Here is a 19,501-nt window from a genome sequence, read left to right on the forward strand (position 1 = left end):
AACATTAATACTGCTTGTTAACGTCATCTTGACCCATGGTGAACTTTCGTCTAAAAAGAGGCTTGACATTGGTCAACCCAAAAACCGGAAGTTATTATCATGGGGAGCGAGACCAAGGTAGGCAGGCTCTCAAAATAATGTGATTCTTTGAGGGCTTGCAGGCTGGGGGCAGGGTGGAAACCTGACACCCAGGAGACCGGAGCCAAGGGGAAGAACACGGCATAAGCAGAGAAGCTTGTGGTCAGGAAAGCAAAGACACCCAGAGGCAGTAAGAGAAGCTGAGCCGTTTAATCACCTCCTTGGCCAGACTCAAGGCTGCGGTTGCCCCTGAACAACTCACACCTGGAAGCCGTTGAGAGTCACTGGAGATGGAGTGGCCACTTGAGTCAGAGGATGAGGGGGGATGGGAAGGGGGGGTTGCAGTGTCTCTGACTCTGTCATCTGGCCATCTTGCCCCCAGGTCCTGCTTCAGCTCTGAGAGGTTCCTGGCTGGTCCCCAGGGGCAAGGAACCAGATGGCGTGCCCTAGCTGTGGTGGGAGAACGGCCCTGAGGCAGGGGCAGCCATTCCCCACATGGCCTATGGTGAGGGTGTGGCGCCGTCCGCACTGTGGTGGGGGGTAGAGGCGTAAGGCTGGGGAAGAGCGAAGTGGGGGGAGTGGAATCGGGGGTTGCTTGGGTGCCACCACCAGTCTGGAATTAAATAGCAGAAGAGAAGGGTTGCCCTTGGGAACACTGACTTGTCCCCAGAGACAGTTCCTGGTGGTGGGCTGACCTTGGCAACAGACCCTAGCAGCAGGCAGTTGTCCTGACAAGAGGGTGGTCCCTGTTGACAGTCCCTGGCAGTTTCCTGAACAGAGGGAGGGAGCTGGCCTGGGAGTCTTGCCCCCAACTACTTGCTCTTCTTGAAGAAGCTGAAGCGTTTTTCTCGCTCTCGTTCTCTGCCATCTTTGCTGCGAAGAACGACAGGCCCCTCAGCCCCAACTGGTGACACGGGGGGCATGGTCATGGCCCGGGTCATGCCCCGGGTGGCAATGGGCACTGCTGGCTCTTCAGGCTCTCCAGAGGCGGAGGATGCAGTGGCAATGGCCGCATTCACCACCCGCAGCCACGAGCTCATCTCTGCCTGCAGGGGGCATGAACAGACAACTGGTCAGCTTCAAGGACGCTGTGCCGGGGTCGCCAGCCTGCGGAGAGCAGGGAGGCTGAAGAGGAGGAGGCAGAGAAGCATCTGACTATTTCATCTCATTGGAGGAAAAAACCCCTTTAAGATAGGGAACATGTTTTTGTGTGGCCTTCACAAACATCCAGTGGGCACATTGTGGGTTGTCTGATTACAAAGAATGAGACACTTAAGAAAAAAGAGAGAGGAGAGTGGAGAAAGGCGAATCTGCAAACAGAGGATTCTAAGAACGGCACGGAGAGACAGGGACACGGGCGGAGAAGGGAAGAGCTCACCTCGTCCTTGGCCTGGAATAAATATTCTTTTCCATCCTGTAAGCTGTTGAGAGAGAGAGAAACCTCAGAGCAGAGCTGAGAATCTGGATTGGCCCGATCAGGGCTGGCGCGAGCTCAGGGACCAGGCTGGAGAACATGCCAGCTGCAGCCCTCAGAGCCAGATCTGACACGCTCTGCACATTCTTCAGATTCCCAGGACTGTGCAAAAGCAAATCCTTCCTGATTGGCTGCCGAGGACCAGGGTGAGCTCACTTTCATCCCAGGCCGCGCCTCCTGCTCTGGCTGCCTCCTGGCAGGCAGGGGCAGGCCCCTGAAGGTCCCTGGAGGCAGGGGAGTGCCAGCACTCTGCCTGCACATTTCCGACCCAGGATAAGCTTTCAGCTTGATATAATCAGCCGTCAGGCCTGCGTCTCGGTGCTCCTGCTCCCCTTTGTGTGGAATACAACCAGAATCCCCCGCCTCTCCCTCATGCCCATCTCTGTCCCTAAACGCCTGGCCCTGTAACTCTATTCCCTCGGGACCTAGCTCATGGCTCCCTGTCACCTTTATCATTTCAGCTTCCCCTCCCATCTGGAGAGCCCGGTTCCGCTCCTACCCCAGCTTGAAGACATGTTTGCGTTTTCGATAATCAAAGGCGACGCTGCCCTGGGCCCTGGCCAGGCTGACAGGCACTTCTCCGTGGTATGGCACGCCTGTGCTGGCTGCCTTCGCATCCTTATAAAAGCCGAGGCTCCCACGCCGCAGGACGCAGTACACGTTCTGCCATGACCTGGGAGGGACATGGTGCAGGTGACGAAGCCTGTAACCCTGGGAATAGCTTGGGCGTCCTAGGACTTCCAGGGAAACTCCTGTCATTAGGCCCGTCATCTTTACACCCTCCTAGCCCTTGCTGAGCCCCACTCTGCTCCTGAGTCCCACCCCTTTCCCACAGGACGCTCCTTCTACAGGGCACCCCTTCCCCTCTATCTAGGAAGAGGTTCCAGGCAAGCCTCTTCAGAAGGCGGGAACTGGAAAGGCCACAGTGCTGCACGGCCAGACCCAGCACCTGTTGGCAGCCTTCTTGCCGAAGGCCTCCATCTCCTGTTTTCGGCACAGCATCCCCTCCATCTGCTCCTGGGCGGAGAGCTCTGGGCCTCGAGGGGGCAAGGTGGCAACCCGGGCTGACTCAGATGACCTGCTCTGGGGCATTGTAGGAGGGGCCGGGCCCCGAGTCTGGGTCTGCCTCTCTCCCCGTGGCCCGTTGGCCTCATCCCCTGCGCCAGACTCCTGAGGGGAAATCAGTGTCAGCGTCAAAGGATAAGACAGCAGATACTTAACCTGAACGTCATGAAGCTTGAGGTCTAAGAGCTGGTCTTCCCACCCCCAAATTTCCTTTGAGCCTCTGCCCTCTCCCATCCCCACGATCCCCCCCACCCGCTCACACCCCTCTTCGTCCCTTCATCTCCCAGTTGTCAACACCCACACCTCCAGGAGAAACTCACAGGCCTTTCTGGGAAGCTGCCCTGCTCAAGTCTCTGTTGTTCCAACAGGGGCTACAAGGACAAGAAGCTGTAAGATGATGTGCAAGAGGGGCTAAGGTTCTGAAGGGGGCACACGGGACAGGGGTGTCACCTGTGGGGACTCTGCATCTGTGCAGACTCCGTTAATGCTGGCCGCCTGTGTGGCTGCTGGTAGTCGGGGGTGGGTTCTGGAGCAGCAGAAGGTGACACAGAATGCTAAGTCCTCAGGTCGCTCAGGCTCAGCGTCATCCTCCTCCCCCAAGAGCCCCGACTCTCACCCGTCCCAGGGAGCAGCAGGAGCTGTGTGGCTGTCCGCTGGGGCCCCGGCAGGCAGGCTGGCTGTGGGCTCGGGAGGCGGGGGCTGCTTCCTCCGTTCTTCCTCCTCCCTCTTTCTCTTCCGTTCCTTCTCCTGCTCCTCCAGCTGTCAAAAAATTCTGAGATCAGAGCGTAGAAGTTCTCATTTAAAAGGTGTTGGGAAAAGCTGAAATGGCTCAGCTCGAGTCTAATGAAACAGGAAGGATGGAGACTATAATTCCCAAAGAAGGTGGGGATTAGAAGTAATGGGGGAGGATGGTGTCTCTTAGTGTCGCCCAAGGGAACTGATGACTCCTAAAGCTGTGGTGACAACACGGCACTCTCGGCTCACATCTTGGAGATGCCGGTGCAATGGGAAGAGAAGAAATGTGTTCCCTAAGCAAGAGAGAACACAAGGGTGGGTGGGGAGGGGCAGTGGGATGGGGCGGGCGTTCTGGGGGTCGTGCAGCCCTCACCGCGGTGAGCTTCTCCAGTGCGCTGAAACGCTCCTCCCAGGCCACTGCTGACTTCTGGAAGGCCTCGTGCCGCTTGATGAGGGTCTCGACTTCATCGACTGTGCAACCCAGCTCAGCACTCCGCACCAACGGCTCTTGGCTGCACAGCCAGGCCTCCGCCATACCCGCATCTCTCCCAAACACGAGCACCTCCAAAACTGCAGGGATTGGGGGTCACAGGGAGATGGCAGGTCAGAGTGGGCACAGGCAGGGCACTGTAGCCACAGCACTTCAAGAGCAGGGACACAGAAAAAGCCACTGCCCCAGAGCAGGAGCACAGGGCAGAGCCAGGCAGTGCCAAGGGTGGGTGCCTTGCATCCCACGCCCAGGATTCCTGGTCTTACCTGCTCTGGAAACTACAGGGTACAAGAACCCCTGCCCCTCCTCCCAGGGCCTGGTGTCCTCAGCCTGTTTCCTGACCCCCACAGTGGCTCACCAAGCTGGAGCCAGTCCATCTTCTCCTGCCACTTGTTGGCTGTCTCCTGGCGCCGCGCCTGCAGCTGAGACAGCTTCTCTGAGATCTAGGGGGCAGAGATGTGAGTTAGCACCCAGTGGGGCTTTTCCAGGGTCTCTGGGGACACACACAGGGGAACTAGTGACTTCTGATGTCAAGAGGCAGACAGTTCTGGGGGAAAGAGGAAATGTGGGAAATCCCTGAACAGCGCTGAGGGGAGAACAGCGAAAGGTTTCTGCAAAGAAAGAATGAGAGGAAGCAGAAAGACTCAGAGGAGAAATCAGTGAGGATGCTCCAGCTGCACCCGGGCCTCACCCACCTCCTCAGCCGCATAGTGGCTCCTGGCGAGCAGCCCCTGCCCCATGTCAATGCAGGAGGAGAAGCGGTCCGCCCTGGCCTCTATCTCTGCCTTGATGCCCTGGTGGTTCTTGATGACCAGGTCTGCAGAGGACACATCTCTGGGGGTACAGAGACTGTATTACCTGCTGGCCACAACCCTATCCCAGCCACCAGCCCACAACCCCAGGAGGCCACTGGGCACCACGGGCCTCACCGGGGCCGCTCCTGGGCATCCATCTGCAGGTTCACCCCATCCATCCACAGCATCAGCTCCCGGACAGCCTTGAAGAAGCGGAACTTGTCCGTGGTGTCCACAAGCAGCTGGTGCCGTGCAGCAGAGCTTCCCTGAAGCTGGGCCCAGGCCTCGGCCACAGCCTGCATGTGGCGACCAATCTCCTCGGCCTTGTCTCCGGCGTAAGCCTTCTGGAGCCGGTGGCCATCGTCCTGTACCTGCTGGACCTGCATGGCCCCAGGTCAGAGTCAGGAAGAGCTCAGAGACCGCGAGGAGCTGCAGTCTCTGCTCTCTACGTCCTGTCCATTTTACCAGCCAGAGATTCAGGAGGAGGAGTGGGGGCGGGGGGCTGGCAAAGATGAAAGCTGCTACCCAGAGCAAGCCTTGTCAAAAAACAGGGCCCCTGTTGGGTCTCATCTGGGGGCCTGGGCTTAGCTGGAGGCTGGGGGCAACCCTTTAAAAGGGCCACTAGCCTGTTGAGCTCTCAGAGGCCTGGCCATGACATGAGGGACGTCAAAGATTGACAGAATGAGATTTTCAGCCTGAAGAAGGGACTTGGCTGGGGGGTCTGTGGGGTCTACAGGGTTGGAGAAAGGACCTATGCTTATTTTGTGCAGGTCGAGAGCCTGAATGGGACCAACAGGTAGATTTTAGTACAATGTGAAGAATCTTCTAGCCATTGGGACCATCTGAAAATATGGGTCCTCAAGGAGCCTTGTCATTAAAAGTGTGAATGCGGTAGCTAGATGTCCCCTGGCCAGAGATGTTTTCCTGGAACTATTCTGACCTCATCCCTAAGTGGCCCTCAAGAGGATGCCCTCCCCCCAGCGTTTCTGAGGGACCCCTTCCCCCCTTCCCCACGAAGTCTCCTCCAAGCCACCCCCAACCTCCTCATGCTGGGGTCAGACCTGGGCGCTGAGGGCCTGGATGTCATGCTCAAAGGCACAGTGTCGGCGCTGCAGGGCCTCGGCGGCGTTGAGGTCCCGGCCGGTGCCATCGGGAAGCTGCTGCTGCTTGTGCTGCACCCGCGCCAGGGCCTGGCGGGCCCCGTGCAGGAAGCGCTGCAGCTCGTGCGCGGCTGCCAGCACCTGACCCCGCGTGTCCAGCAGCTCCAGCAGGTCAGCCCAGGCCTCGTTGAGACTGTCCTTCCACTCAGCCACGGTGGCCCGGGCGGCATGGCCCCCAGCGATGAGCCCGTTGGCCAGTGCGTTGGCACTATCCACGCGCTCCTGCCCGATGGTGCTCGTGTCCCGAGAGAACTCTCGGAATTTGTCCCGGAGCATCTGGTGGAGGAAGCAGTTGCACGGACAGCGCTGTCACACAGGTGGAGCGAGTCCTCTCACCCCAAACTGGGAACCCACTTCTCTCCCCTGGGCCACTTGGACCAAAATAGACTTCTTCAGTAGGGCTGACTCACTGAGCAGAAGCAACTGGTTCCCATTGACCCTGATTTGACCGGTGCTCGCAGCCCCCATCAAAGGTGTTGGGGGTGCTTGGAACCTTTAGCCTTCACATGAGGATCCCCTAACTACGGCCCATTAGTTTTGCACCAGTGACGGTCCAAATCCCCAAACTGTGGAGAGGAGTCTCAAATCCCCCTGACTGTTGAGTTCTGTTGAAAAAGAGTGATGGGTAATTTCCTTCATGCCCACATCTACGCTCAGTCCCATGTCCTCCTTTCTGCACAAATCTTCAGATTAAATACCTCAAAACCATTGGGGACAGCGCTGCTCAGTCTGATCTTGCACCCCCTGCCCCTTGGCTCTGCCCAGGATGAGGCCCTAGTCTCCCAAAGGGTCCTCTACTCTTCCCAGAGCTGATCTGCGGCCGGCATCCTCCCTGTACTCACGGTCACGTGCTCGTAGTCCTGGCCCAGCTCATGGGAGGCTGCCACCACCTCGCGCTCCTGGATCCACTGCTCCAGGTCATCCAGCTCACGGCGGAGCTGGCACAGCCGCAAGTGCTCCTGCAGGCGCTCCCTGCGCTCGCCGGCCAGCTCCTTCAGGCTGGCGTACAGCTTGTCCACCTGGGCTTGGCGGATCAGTATCCGCGTGCTACAGGGGATGGGGAGGCACCACAGGACTTAGGACGCATTGTTCTGGTCCCTGGCCTATTCCATAGAGTCCTGTCCCTCTTAGCCCCCCAACTACCTGCCAAGTCCCTGCTTCTCCAGCTTTCTAGATGGTTCTAAACACACGCAGTACAGAAGGCTCTGCAATCCCCGTACCTTCTTGGAACTGGCTCCCCCTCCCCCACGGGCTGGGCCCCTTGCTGCCCGCTGTGCTCACCTCTCTGGGTGGTCATGGTCAATCATGTCCTGGCTGCTGGCTGCCAGCTGGTGGATGGTCCGGGCGTAGTCAGCCAGGGCTTGCTCCAATACCTGATGCTTCTTCACCTCTGCCTGGGCGCTCAGCTCATCCTGGGGGAGGGGACAGTGGGCATCAGGGAACAGGGGTCAGGGGGAGGAAACAAGCAGCCACACAGCCTGAGCGCTCACCTTGGCTTTCTCCTGGCCCATCATGTGTAACTCCTGCTCGCCCATCCAGGCCTCTGCTTCGGCGGCATCCCGGTAGAACTGCTGGGCCCTCAGGGCCTCCTCGAGTCGCTTTCCTCGAAGCTCCAGCTCGTGGCCCAGGCATTTCCACATTTGCTGCAGCTCGGCCAGCTCCGGGCCTGCTGCCGCCGCCCCCAGAGCACGCTGCCGCTCTGTCAGGTCCGCAATCCGCGGCTCGTGGCCCTGGATCTCCTTCTGCAGGGTCTGTCCACAGCACAGAAGAGGAAACACTGAAAGGCTTGCTCAGGGACCCCTCAGCCACATCCCTTCTTACACCTACTCAACGTCAAGGGCCCCACACTGTTGCTTCTCCTCCTTCCTGAGTCCTCATCATGTCCCCTCTTTTCTGGCCCAAGCATGTGTTGGTAGCGCCACTTCAGGCCACAGGATCTCCTACCAAGGGAACCCACCCTCCATGGTGAGGAAAGGCGAACCACTAACGTCTAGGATTACACACAGCATTGAGAGGGAGCCAGGGAAACCCCAGGTCTTAAGAAGGAAACAACTTCCAAGGCTGGGGAGGCTCATGGAACCTTTCCTTTTGCCTTTAGCCTCTGCCTCACCTGGTTTTTCTTCATGAGGAGCTGGACACTGGGCAGGTCCTTGCCGTGTTCCATGGAGCTAGCCATGGGTAGCCGCTCCGTCACCCACAACTGGAGGAGAAAAAGGGGTCAGTGGAGGTGCAGAGGGCAAAGCGAGGGCTAGGGGGTGGACCGTGGGGATCCCCGGGACAGGTTTTCTAGGGCTCCTGGTATGTGTGTGCTAGGAATGGTCATCTCTGGTTCTGGGGTAAAGGGATATAGAGGACATCCCCAAGTGTCCCTAGAGGGTTGATTTTCAATGCCAAAGGGAAGAGAAAACAGGGCACTTCTGGCATCTCCCCAGCATCCGGGAATGAGACTAGAAAGCCACAAGGCAGGGGGCAACTTGCCACGATGACGACTCTACCCCATCCCAGATCCTAGTGACTCACGATCTCATCCTCCACGTCCCGGTGGAACTGGTGCCGCTCGCGGGAGGCCTGCAGGCGCTGGCAGCGCTCCTTCATGGGCTGGCACAGGGCCCTGAACTTCTCCTCCACAGCCCTCGAGGTCCTCTCCACCTCCCCGGCTCCCTGGTCTTCCTGGGCCAGTGCTTTCGCCTGGGCCTGGATTGCCTCCACCTCCTTCTCCCGCACAGCCATCTCCCGTTCCAGCATCTGTCCACCCGAAGACGAAGCAGGTGTTATCACTGCGCTTCTGCTTTCAGACTCAGAGGAGACGCTGGTCTGTATTAAGCCGGTCATGACTTCTTATCCCCAGGGCTCACCCCAGGGAGAGTATCCTCCTGGCCTAGTAAGTGGATCTCTAACTTCAACGTACATAAAGAATCCAGGGGGGCATAACAACTGTGCCAGTTATCAATTTATTGCCTCTCAGCCCCAAATCCACCTCAGTTCCAAATCCGTCTTTCCCTGTTTTGAGAGTTGCAATTGGAGCCTGTAAACATTTCTCCTTTGCCCGCTGGTGCAATGCTAAGCCTTGTCAGTAGAGGGCGCTGGAGGGACACGACAATGTACAGGAGCGGAAGGGGTTTTTATCTATGGTTCCAGCGTGCTGCTTGTTTCTATAGCAACACTGCCCATGGCGTGCAGGAGACCTAGTGGCTCTCACTCTCCAGCAAGGCTTACTGCATCCCAGCGGGAACTTCCTGCTGGCCAGCCTTGACCTGCCAGCTTCAGATCTGCTCGGGTCCATGACACCCCAGCAAAGTTCTATGCCATCCAGGGGGCCTCTGCCCCCTCCAATGAGGTCTGAAACTCAGCCTTGGGGTGGGGAGAGGGCATCTTGTTCCTTCCTCGGGTTCCCCTCCTCCGCCCTAGAGGTAGTAGTTGCTCTCTGCATTTGCTATTCCTGGATTCTTTAGAGCAGGGAGCAGCAAACCCTGGTCCCTGCCTGTTTTTGTAAATAAAGTTTTATTGGCACACAGCCGCACCCATTCTTTCGCGTTTCGTCTATGGCTGCTTTTACCCAACCAGGACAGAGTTGAATAGTTGTGACAGAGGTCATATGACCCACAAAGCCCAAAATATTTACTATCTGGCCCTTTCCAGAAAAGTGTTTTCTGATCCCTGCTTTGGGGTTCTCTTTACCCCTTTGGTAGTTAACCACCTTTTACTAATTAATGCTACTTTTTACTAAAGGTTCCTTGTTCGAGTTAGAGTGTGGGTTCTGTCTCCTGACTTTACACTGACTGATACACACTCCCAGAGATTCTGATATGGTGGCCCAGGGAAATCACCTGGAGAAATATCAGTAAATATGTCGTCTGCGAGGTCTAAGAACGAGCTCCCAGATCTCAAAAGCTACAGACTCCCTCTTCTTTTCTTCTGCTGTTCAGTCCATCAAAGGCCCAGAACGCACCTGCTGCTTCTTGAGCAGAATGTTGACGCTGGTGAGGTCCTTGCCGTAGTCGTCAGAGTGCAGCTGGGCCTGCAGGCTCTCCAGCCAGCTCTCCAGGGCAGAGCAGCTTTGCGCAAACAGCTCGGCTCGGTTGGCATCAAAGAGGCTGCGGGCCTTGGCCTGGGTGGTGGTCTCCAGCTCATCCCAGCGCTTGTGCAGGTCCTCCAGCTTCTCTGACACCAGGGCTTTCAGCTCTGGCTTCTCAAGGGTCAGCTCCCGCCCTTCCTGGGTGCAAAGAAGGTCTAAGTGTCAGAATTAGACACCATTGAACTTTACAGGCTGAGAGCAGACCAGGGCCCTACAGGGCAGTAGGGACCTAAAGTGTGGGCAATAATTCCAGGTTCCTGAGTGTTCTCCTTAACAGGCTCTTCCCAAAGGTTTTAAACCCCTTCTAAACTTCCCTACCCTCCCTGCTGATTAAACCCTCCTCCACCTTCCAGGTCCAGCTCCAACCTCATTTCAACTAAGCAGCCACTGCAATCTTGCCTCGTTTTGAGCTCCTGGTGCTGTGGTTTCTAGTGGCACATTGTACGTGGTCTCGTATTATCTGCTCTCATTCATGTTTCTCAGCTCATGACCTCTCACCTGGACTCTGGCAAGTGAGTCCCACCTGGTCTCCCCACTCCCAGCCTTTCTGCTTGAGGACTTTTGCTTCCAGGCACGTGAGGGAAGTGTGGCCTCTTGACATGCATGCAAGGCAGGCTGGTTGTGCCAGAGAGTTATCGCCCCCAGGAGCAGCCCTCTACCAGTGACAGACGGGGAGCGGGAAGGCAAATACTTGGTGCCCTTGTGCTTTGGCTGGGATAACTCTGATGCACGTTCTGCGCCGTCTCCCAGGGTGCCCCATTTGGACTGAGCGTCAGTTCCGCACCAGGGCAACTGGAATGGCAATGGACCCTTTAGGAACCACCTTCCCTCCTCTGTCTGATCTCCCTACTCTCCTACTAGTGTTTCCTGCGATCACCTCCCAGATAAGTGGCCTTCACTGGAAGCCTTGTTTCAGGGTCTGCTTCCAGGGGAACACAAACCAAGGTACCACCTTCAGGCCATTTCACACGTGGCTGCAAGGATGAAGAGTGGCGGAGTCTAGCACTGCTGGGGGAACTTTATGACTCTCCAGCACAAGCCACACTTCAACACACAGTCTGTACGGGGTGAGCAGGGCTTCCCATGACCTGGCCCTGCAGGCTCTCCTGCCCTTTTCTTCCATGGGGCCCTTCACACAGTCTGCGCTCCTGCCACACTGACTTGCCCCCTGACCCCCATACAGGAACCCCACTTCCACATCTCTGCTTTCCTGTTCACACTCTTCTCTCCACCTAGAAACATCTTTCCCCCAATAGCTCTGCTTGTCCAAATCCTACTCGTCCTTCATGGACTGCCCTGGAGGCTCCTGCTTCCAGATTCCCACATCTCTCTCCTTAGCGCCCACGCTTTATCGGGCTCTCTATTGCACTATATCCTGCGGTGGATTTAATTTAGCTATTTGCGTACATCTCATTCTGGCTACAGTGTCATTCCTCAGGAGTGGAGCCCGCAATGGAATCACCTTCATTCTCCCCTCAGTGCCTAGTACAGTGCTTTGCATACAATAGCACCAATTAAATATATGCTGAATGAATAGAAAAACTGAATATACACTGCTCTCCTCCTTTTCCCAACCATCATGCCCTTGCAGGAAGGAAAGAGTCTTCTTATATACCTTGCAGCACCTAGCAGAGTCTGGAGCACACACAGCGTTGTCCGGGAACACTTGCTGAGTTGAAATAAGGTTTTACCTGAGCTCAGCTCTTGAGGAAGAGCTGGGTGGGAGACCAAGTACCACGAACAGCAAGACTCAAAAGCAAGGGTTGGCAAACTGTGGCCTGTAGGCCCAATCTGGCCCACCGCTTGTGTTTATAAATAAAGTTTTATTGACACAGCTATACTCATTTGTTTATGTTTTCTCTACGGCTGCTTTTGCACTGTAACAGTGGAGTTGAGTACTCACAGCAGAAACTGTATGGCCCACAAAGCCTAAACTATTTACCATCTGTCCCTTTACAGAAGTTTGCTGACCCCTGATAAAGAGCATCACCCAGCTCTAGACCCAGGAATAGTTATCGTGTTGACCCAAAGCTGTACTTTGGTTTCCTACTCATTTGTACATTCTCAAAGCTCTAGAGTCACTGTCCCACAGACCTCAGACGTTTGTTCCCCAGATCATAACTTTCTGCCTTGGAGGTTTGGCACGAGAGGCCCCCTGATCTCTAGCTCTGAAAGAGCCATAATCTGAAGCCAGGACCCTCCCCTGCACTGTGGCCGGGCCCCTGCCTGGAGGAGGCCCCAAAGGCTCTCTTCTTTCTGCTCCCATCACACCGCTCACCTTGTCCACCTTGTCCAACCAGTCCTTGTTGGCAGCCAGCTCCGCCATGAACGCCTGGTGCTTCTGCCATTTGGTGTGCAGGTTGCGGGCCTCATCATAGGACACATCCTGGGCTGTCAGCATCTTCTCGTCAATCCAGAGTTTCAGCTGGACCAAGCACAGAGCAGGGATGGAGGCGGGCAGAGTACATTTCAGAGGGAGGGGAGACTGAAGCACAAAGTGGGCAAGAGCGAGCCAGGAGGAAAAGTGCTGGCTGTGGGGAGAAGCCATGGAGGGGTCCACATGCTCAGGAGACATCACAATGGACTTACCCTATGCTCAAAGAGCGAGGGTGTGTGGGAAAGGGATGTCGGGAATGTCGGAGGGGACACGGGAGAACTGAGAGCCTCACCTCATGACAATCCTGTAAGAAACGCTGCTGCTCTCGGTTGTCCCGAACACGGCCCAGGAGCTGCTGCACGGCTTCTTGATTCTTCCTGTGTCTGTAACGACAGCCCCTTGTGAAGCCCCTGAACCTGCTGTGAAAGGCTTAGGATCCTCTAACTAACCTAGAAGCCTTCAGTGCTCCTCCTCTGGGGACAATGCTTTCTGGGAGCACAAGACAACTCAGGAATCCTGATGTCACATCCAGCTATCCTAGCAAACTTCATTTCGCCCCAGTGTGGGGGAGGCGGAACTTCCCAGACTGTGGCTCCGTCCCTCTTCAACCACTTGGCTCTTCCTCTCCTACTTTTTGTCAGCTTCCCACCCCTATCGGTTCGTCCGCCCGTGCCACGATCTCCATCTTCCTGGTCAGTGAAACGGGTCATCTGGTGCTCACTCATTTCCCTCTCTGGCCCCTCGTTTGCCCACTGTTCTCATCATACCTCCTCTCAATGGAGTCTGCCTTCTCTTGGATCTTCTCGGCGTGGATGTTACCCTCAGACACGAGCTGGCGCCCGGCCTCCAGGAGGCCGCGGATCCGCTCCCCGTTGGCGTCCATGGTGCTCACGAAGTCTTCCAGTTTCTTTATGGCGGCATCAGCAGCCTGGAGTGTCCCCGGCATCTCCGTGTGAGACAAGACATATTCCTGTCGGGGTGGGGCGAGAGATCGAGTTCACTTCTCAAAGCACTTCTCAACCTCTCCGAGGGGACCTGAGACACTGAGGCCAACCAGGAAGGGGCAGGGCAGACCCTGTGGCTCTGAAGACAGTGGGAATGGTGCCTGATAATGTGAGAGGCTCAGAAAACTATACGGACGCTGGGCTGGGGGGCCTTTGACAGTCCAAATTCTGCTCTATCTTGTTTCTAGCTAAGATTTGATTTCTTTAATAGTTATGTGACAAGCCAGGTTTTCTATTTCTTCCTAACTCAGTTTAGCTAAGTTATACTTACATCTTTTTTCCACTCCCATATTTTTCTATGTCCTCCTTGCCCATCCTGTTTCCTCCACTAATCCACCACTGCCATTTTCCTCCCCACCCACCACTGTCCTTCGCATTCCCTGCTCCCTAGTTCCTGCTTCTTCCTGGTTGGGCCCTGTCCCCCGGGCTCTCACCTGGCTGCTGAGCACGCCCTCGGCCTGGCGAGCATCCCGCAGGAACCCCTGGAAGCCATGGGCCTGGGCCAGACGGCCTTGCCGGCTCTCCCACATGCGGCCCAGCTCCTCCCAGCCGGTTCCCAGGGCTTCCAGTCGCTGCCGTAGGAAGAGGCACTGGGGATCGGCCTGGTCCCGGGTCACCTCCTCACCCAAGGCCCGCAGCCGGCTGTACTCGCTCTGGGCTCGCTCCACCTCTCCGCGCAGGGCTGCATGTTGGGCCAGGAGGGCCTCTGCCTCAGGCAGGGTGGCCGGCCCCTCTTCAGAGGCCACAGAGGTCTGTGTGCGACCCAGCCACGCCTGGAAGTCATCCAAGCTGCGCAGGAAGTCCTGCAGCCGCCGCGCCTCACCCAGCGACTCCTCTCGACGCCGCATGGTGGCCCTTAGGTCGTCCCAGCCAGCTTGCACCTCCGCAAGCCGGGCGTTGATGGCAGAGGCTTGGGCCGGGTGGCCAGCAGCCAGGGCATTTGCCTCTCGTGTCAGTTCACCCACCCGGGCGGCGATGGCCTCCAGGTCCCGCTCGGTGCCGGCCAGCTTCCGCTGCAGCGCCAGCACTCCGGCCAGGTCATTGCCCAGGCCTTGGGTGGACTCGATGACCTTGGTCTTTTCTCTCATCCAGGCCTGGGTCTCCGTGCACTCTAAGTGGTAGTTCTGGATGCTCAGGGCTGATGTCAGAGCTGCCTTCTTGCCATCCGCCAGAGACCGAAACTGCTGCCACCTGGGAGTGGAGCGAGGGTCTGGCGTTTGGAGTTGCTCAGCCTCCCCACCCCGTCCAGGGATATCTGGAAGCTTTGTCCCTGCTTCTCTCTCCTTTGGTACATTCTACCCACCTGCTTCTGCTGTTTGAAAGAGGCTGCTCCCACTCATCCTCCGCTGACTCCTGCTTAATTGCTCAGGGCACCAGCCTCTTCAAACTGCCTTTACCCCACCTCCAACTCTTTCATCATCCGCTCCACCAACATCTTCCAGACTACTCTCCCTCCTCATTAGCCTCTATCCCATGCCCTACAGAGCTCTCTTCCAGTTTCCATCGTGCCTGCTGCCTGCTCTCTCAGTCCCTAGTTCTGCCTTCCCCAACCCTACCTGTGGTTGAGCTGCTTCTGGGTGTTGACGATGCTGTCCTTGCCTGGGGGGTTGGCCTTCAGCAACTGCTCCGCAATGTCATTCACGGCAGTAATTCGCGCTGCGAGGGCGTTCATTTCGGGCTCCAGGGTCTCGAACCTGAGGGTGCAAGAAGCTGGGCATGAAGGGCAGGCGGCAGCGATGCACCGGCCCACCTCCCTTAGCCTCCCACAGACTCCTCTCCACTCAGCACGAGGCTCATTTTTAGGAGCCTCTGCACCTCCGACCCACAAGGTTCATAGTATCTGTGGGTCAGAGGGAGCTCCTAATTCCCCCAAAACAAGAACAAAAACGAGGATCTCTGGAGTTACTCAAAAAGATGGTGAAAGTTAAAGGTCAGGAACAGCTGTAAAAATCAAACTAATCTCTGGCTCAGGGCCCCACCTTCATCAGAACCTCCGTCTTCCCCCTGGGACTCACCCCTCAGCGGCCCAGCTGGGTCCCTTCCTACCAATATGTGTCGAAAAGTGAATGGATAACCAGAAATATTTAAGTGATAAAGATGAGAAGCACAACTTCTCCCAGGGACATTGACATTCTCATGGAGCAGAGTCTGCACACGTTTTGTGTCAGGGCCATCAGTAAAGACTTAGACCTTGCTGGCCATACGGTCTCTGTCTCAAGTACTCTGCTCCGCTGTCGTGGTGCAAAAGCAGGCGGGACGATGTGGAAATGAATGAGCGTGGGCTCCGTTCCAATAAAGCCTTGTTTACAAAAACAGGCAGCCGGCTGCATTGGCCTAAGGTTGTAGTTTGCCGACCCCTGTCATGGGATGCCTTGAAAACTACAAAAATCTTTAATTACATTTTGAAAACCACCAGGAAATTTGAGTATAGATTGAGTAGCAGACGATATGAAGGAATTGCTAATTTTTGGTTCTGTGATAATGGTATTGTGGTTCTATAAGAAAAATACCCTTTCTAAATGATTTTAATATTTATTATTCTGTAAATAAATCTACTTCGCGAGAGGCTAATCAGTGTCTCTGACTAAAAGGTTTATAACTTCAAAGCCTTAACTATTTTAGGTCTGCATGCACAATTAAAAAATAATTTACTCTTTAAGAATACTTCCTCATATTTCTTAAAGGACGCATCCTGGAGAATGTAGCAATGAAATGATGATATTGGGGATTTGCTTTTAAAAAGAAAAATTAATCAAATAGAGCAAAGTCTTGACAATTAGTGAATCTGAGTGACAAGTACGTAGGAGTTTGTTGGATAATGCTTTCTACTTCTTAGTTTAACATTTTTCCTTAAAACAAAAACTGCTAAGACTCAAAGGGATTAGCAAGAGCAGGCAGTTTATGGTGGGACCCCCCACCCCCGCCACTGCACACTGGCCCCTACTCACAAGGCCACTCCCGGGGGGAGCCTGCATGGGGCCTACCTTTGCTGCACGACCTCCAGGTCCTCTAGGCGCTCAGGCAGGGCCAGCCCGTTGAGCCACTGCTCCTTCTCCTCCACCCACAGCCCGCAGGCCCCGGCCTCGCTGAGCATGGTGTAGAGCGCCAGGGCCGCCTCCAGGGCCCGCGCTCGCTCGCCCGCCCGGGCCTGCAGCTCCTCGTAGTGCCGCTCCAGGGTGGGCACCCTGCCCTGCACCTCGGGCGCGCGGCTCAGGGCGGGAGGCAGCGCCGTGGCCTGGTCCCTCAGGGCATCCAGGGTTGGCCGGTGGCCTCGGATCTCCTCCTCCAGGGCCCGATGCTGCCGGGCCAGGGCCTGCGTGGAGAACTCGTCGTGCCCCAGCTCAGGGCTGGACACCAGGCGCAGCGCGTCCACCAGCCAGGCCTCCATGTCGTTTGCGTCCGCCTGGAACTGGTAGAGGCTGGCGGCCTGGGCCAGCCGCTGGGCGCGCTCCTCCGCCAGGGCCTCTAGCCGCTCCCACTGGGCTTGGAGCTCGGCGGTGCGGGCGGCGGCCTGGCCTGCCCCGGGGTGGCCCTCGGCGACTAACTGCTGGCCCTGCTCCAGGGTGAGCTTCAAGGGCCCCAGCCGGCCGCTCATCTCACCTCGCAGGGCTGTGTGCTTGTTGAGCAGGCGGAGGACACCGGTCAGGTCGCGGCCAGTTTCGGCCGAGGTCAGCAGGTGCTGCTGCTCCCGCACCCAGGCCTCGGCCTCGCCCGCCTCCCAGAGGAACCGCCAGAGGCGCCGGGACTCCTCCAGACGGGCCCGCCGCGCTGCCGCCAACTCGCACAGCGCCTCGTAGCTCCGCTCCAGGGCAGCCACCCGCTCCGACACCAGCTGGGGGTCGCATGGTTTGTACTCTGAAAAGTCACACCAGAGGGTTAAGAGCTGTACCTCAGCCTTCCTGCTGCACCACATGCACCCCGGTTCCGAATCCCCCCACCCACTCTCTTAGGCCTCCCTCCCTAGCTCTGTCACCCACCATCCGCCCATCATCCTTCCTGTCCCCAGGTTTCCCCGCTCTTGCTGCTGCAGCTGTTAACGTTCTCCTTCCTAGCCCCTCCTTTTCCAGTTCCTCCCCCGACTTTTCACCTTTTCCTGGGTCGCAGAAGCGCAGCGCGGAGGCACTGACAGCCCGCACTCTCTCAGCCTGCACAGCAATGTCTGCTTCCACCAGCTCGTGCAGCTGCAGCAGGTCCTCCACGCCAGCCAGATGCTTGCCCAGGTCCTGCGACTGCAGCCGGCCCTGCCAGGCACACGCGGCATACTGATGCCCGTCTGAGAGCCGCCACCACACTCACATGCTAACTGCGCTCCATTTTCCTGCATCGACGGCACCGCCCGACCTCTTTGGTGCTGAGCTCACCTGCTTCTGTCTGTCACTCACCCGCATAGCAACCCCCAGTTCTGTCCTGCACCCCAGCCTCATAGTGTTCAACTCCCCTCCTGAAGAATGACTTTCTTGCTAAATCTTGCTCCTGGAATCTCCGCTCTGACTCATTTTCTCAGCTCCAGAATTATCGCCACCCTCCTATCGTCATGGCTCAGTTCCCAGCACTCCAACAATCTTCAGCATCACTCCAGACCCATCCTTATCCCCACCTCTTGCCTAGATCCCCACAACAGCCTCTAGCTGGTCTCCCGGCTCCCACTCTGGCTGCCCACAGTCCTTTCTCCCACAGTATCAAAGGGATCTTTTAAGGAACAGAAGGCAGAATCACGTCTCTCCCCTTTGCAAAACCTTCTCGTCGCTTTCAATGCGGCGTGTTACTTGGAATAAAATCCAAACTCCTTGGCCAGGCCTGTAAGGCCCTGAGTGAGCTGGCTGCCCCCTCCCTGATCTCATTCCATGGCCCACTCCTTGTTCTTACGGTCCCGCTGGCCTCCCTTCTCAGGCCGACCACGCCACGCTTGAACAGGCCTGAGGCCTTTGCCTAGCTGCTCCTTCTGCCTGGACCTTCTCTCCTCAGATTTCCCTGTGGTGGCTCCTAGTGCTATTCTGCTTTCAGCTTAAATGGCATTTTCTCAGAGAGGCCTTCCGGGAACCCTCCAGCACACACCCTCTTCCAGCTTCCTCCTAGGTTTTATGCCCACTTGCTATCTTGCTTATTGATCGGTCCACGGGTTTTATTAGCCATCTCCTCCCGCTAGAACGTGAGCTCCATGAGGACAGGGCCCTGTGTGTTCATCTGAGGACAGGGCTCTGCACCGCAAATACACCACAAAGATCGGCTGAGCAAACGAGCGAAGGCGCCCCTCGTCAAACCCCCGCAATTCCTGATCATCTCAAGCCCACCATACATGTCCCACTGGTACCTTCATCTCTTCCATCCAGTCCATGAGGTAGAGCAGGTCCTGAAACACCTTCTGCAGCTCCAGGTTGAGGAGGAGCCGCTCCCGCCGGGCGGCCACCATCTGCCGCAAGAAGTCCCAGAGCCGCGCCACGTTGTGCTGCCGTGCGGCAATGCGCTTGATGTCGTGGTAGCGCTCGGCAGCCAGCTCGGCGGCCACGGCGTCCACTGCCTGCACCCGGCCACTGTAGGCCACGATGTCTGTCTCGATGGCTTCGTGCTTCCGCACCGCCGCCTCCACCGCAGCCAGCTCCAGCCCGAAGTTGTCCTGGGGCGGGGGGCAGGGAGGGGAGATTTGGGAGCTCGGGGACACCACCTCTGCTCTCCCCTTCTGCCCTCCAGGCCGCTTCTGCTGCAAGATGCCAACTCTACGAGGTGGCTCTGAGTCTCCTCTCTACCCCATCCCATCCTGTCTCACTAACTCTTTCTTTGCTCAAGCCTCTGGCCTCTGGTTCTTCCTGAGTTCCTTGGTCTTCTTATCTGGGTGATGGATTTCTTGTTTCATTAGCGCCCACATCGCACGGCTCCTATCCACCGCTCTCTCTCTCCCATTTCTCCTGACCAGCCTGGACAGGCCAAGGGACCCCGTGTCCTACCTGGGACACGAGGCGCTGGTTCTCGCTAAGCCAGGTCTCCCGCATGGCAGCCTTGCGGTCAAAGCGGGCGGCTAGCTGCTCCAGCTTCTCTTGGCGGATCAGCTCGGTGCGCAGGGCCAGCTCCCGCTCATGCTCGGCCTTCTCGAGCCGCTCCCAGGCCTGCGAGGTGGGGACAGGATGGGCGCTAAAGGGCCAGGGCTCAGGAAGGGAGGGTAGGGAGGGGTCCTCGGAGCTGGGGGCACATGGCGAGTCACAGGAAGCTCGGCCTAGTGGGTCTGTTCGAGAAATGGGCGGTGTGAGAGCTATG

At 57.1% G+C, this 19,501-nt stretch overlaps 1 protein-coding gene across 4 annotated transcripts in view; it reads right to left on the minus strand.

Annotated features, from left to right (window-relative positions):
- Positions 1–272: 272 nt before the first annotated feature.
- The window catches only part of SPTBN2 (spectrin beta, non-erythrocytic 2), a 37,731-nt gene continuing 18,502 nt past the window's right edge, over positions 273–19,501 (minus strand). For all 4 annotated transcript variants that reach the window (XM_008533535.2, XM_070565579.1, XM_008533516.2 and 1 more), the window contains 27 exons: positions 19,195–19,353; positions 18,564–18,866; positions 17,340–17,493; positions 16,237–17,107; positions 14,809–14,946; positions 13,687–14,443; positions 13,016–13,218; positions 12,541–12,631; positions 12,150–12,296; positions 9,746–10,009; positions 8,317–8,541; positions 7,907–7,996; positions 7,287–7,547; positions 7,078–7,208; positions 6,639–6,843; positions 5,698–6,072; positions 4,772–5,016; positions 4,538–4,676; positions 4,201–4,285; positions 3,726–3,922; positions 3,234–3,376; positions 3,068–3,143; positions 2,938–2,988; positions 2,502–2,722; positions 2,052–2,225; positions 1,457–1,499; positions 273–1,124 (listed from right to left, as the gene is read on the minus strand). In XM_008533535.2, coding sequence (XP_008531757.2) covers positions 891–1,124; positions 1,457–1,499; positions 2,052–2,225; positions 2,502–2,722; positions 2,938–2,988; positions 3,068–3,143; positions 3,234–3,376; positions 3,726–3,922; positions 4,201–4,285; positions 4,538–4,676; positions 4,772–5,016; positions 5,698–6,072; positions 6,639–6,843; positions 7,078–7,208; positions 7,287–7,547; positions 7,907–7,996; positions 8,317–8,541; positions 9,746–10,009; positions 12,150–12,296; positions 12,541–12,631; positions 13,016–13,218; positions 13,687–14,443; positions 14,809–14,946; positions 16,237–17,107; positions 17,340–17,493; positions 18,564–18,866; positions 19,195–19,353 — 5,982 coding nt within the window. In that variant the 3' untranslated portion in view covers positions 273–890. The remainder of the gene's footprint in view (positions 1,125–1,456; positions 1,500–2,051; positions 2,226–2,501; positions 2,723–2,937; positions 2,989–3,067; positions 3,144–3,233; positions 3,377–3,725; positions 3,923–4,200; positions 4,286–4,537; positions 4,677–4,771; positions 5,017–5,697; positions 6,073–6,638; positions 6,844–7,077; positions 7,209–7,286; positions 7,548–7,906; positions 7,997–8,316; positions 8,542–9,745; positions 10,010–12,149; positions 12,297–12,540; positions 12,632–13,015; positions 13,219–13,686; positions 14,444–14,808; positions 14,947–16,236; positions 17,108–17,339; positions 17,494–18,563; positions 18,867–19,194; positions 19,354–19,501) is intronic.

Source organism: Equus przewalskii, chromosome 11 (genome assembly GCF_037783145.1).
Source record: "Equus przewalskii isolate Varuska chromosome 11, EquPr2, whole genome shotgun sequence".
In the NCBI taxonomy this organism is placed as follows: Eukaryota; Metazoa; Chordata; class Mammalia; order Perissodactyla; family Equidae; genus Equus; species Equus przewalskii.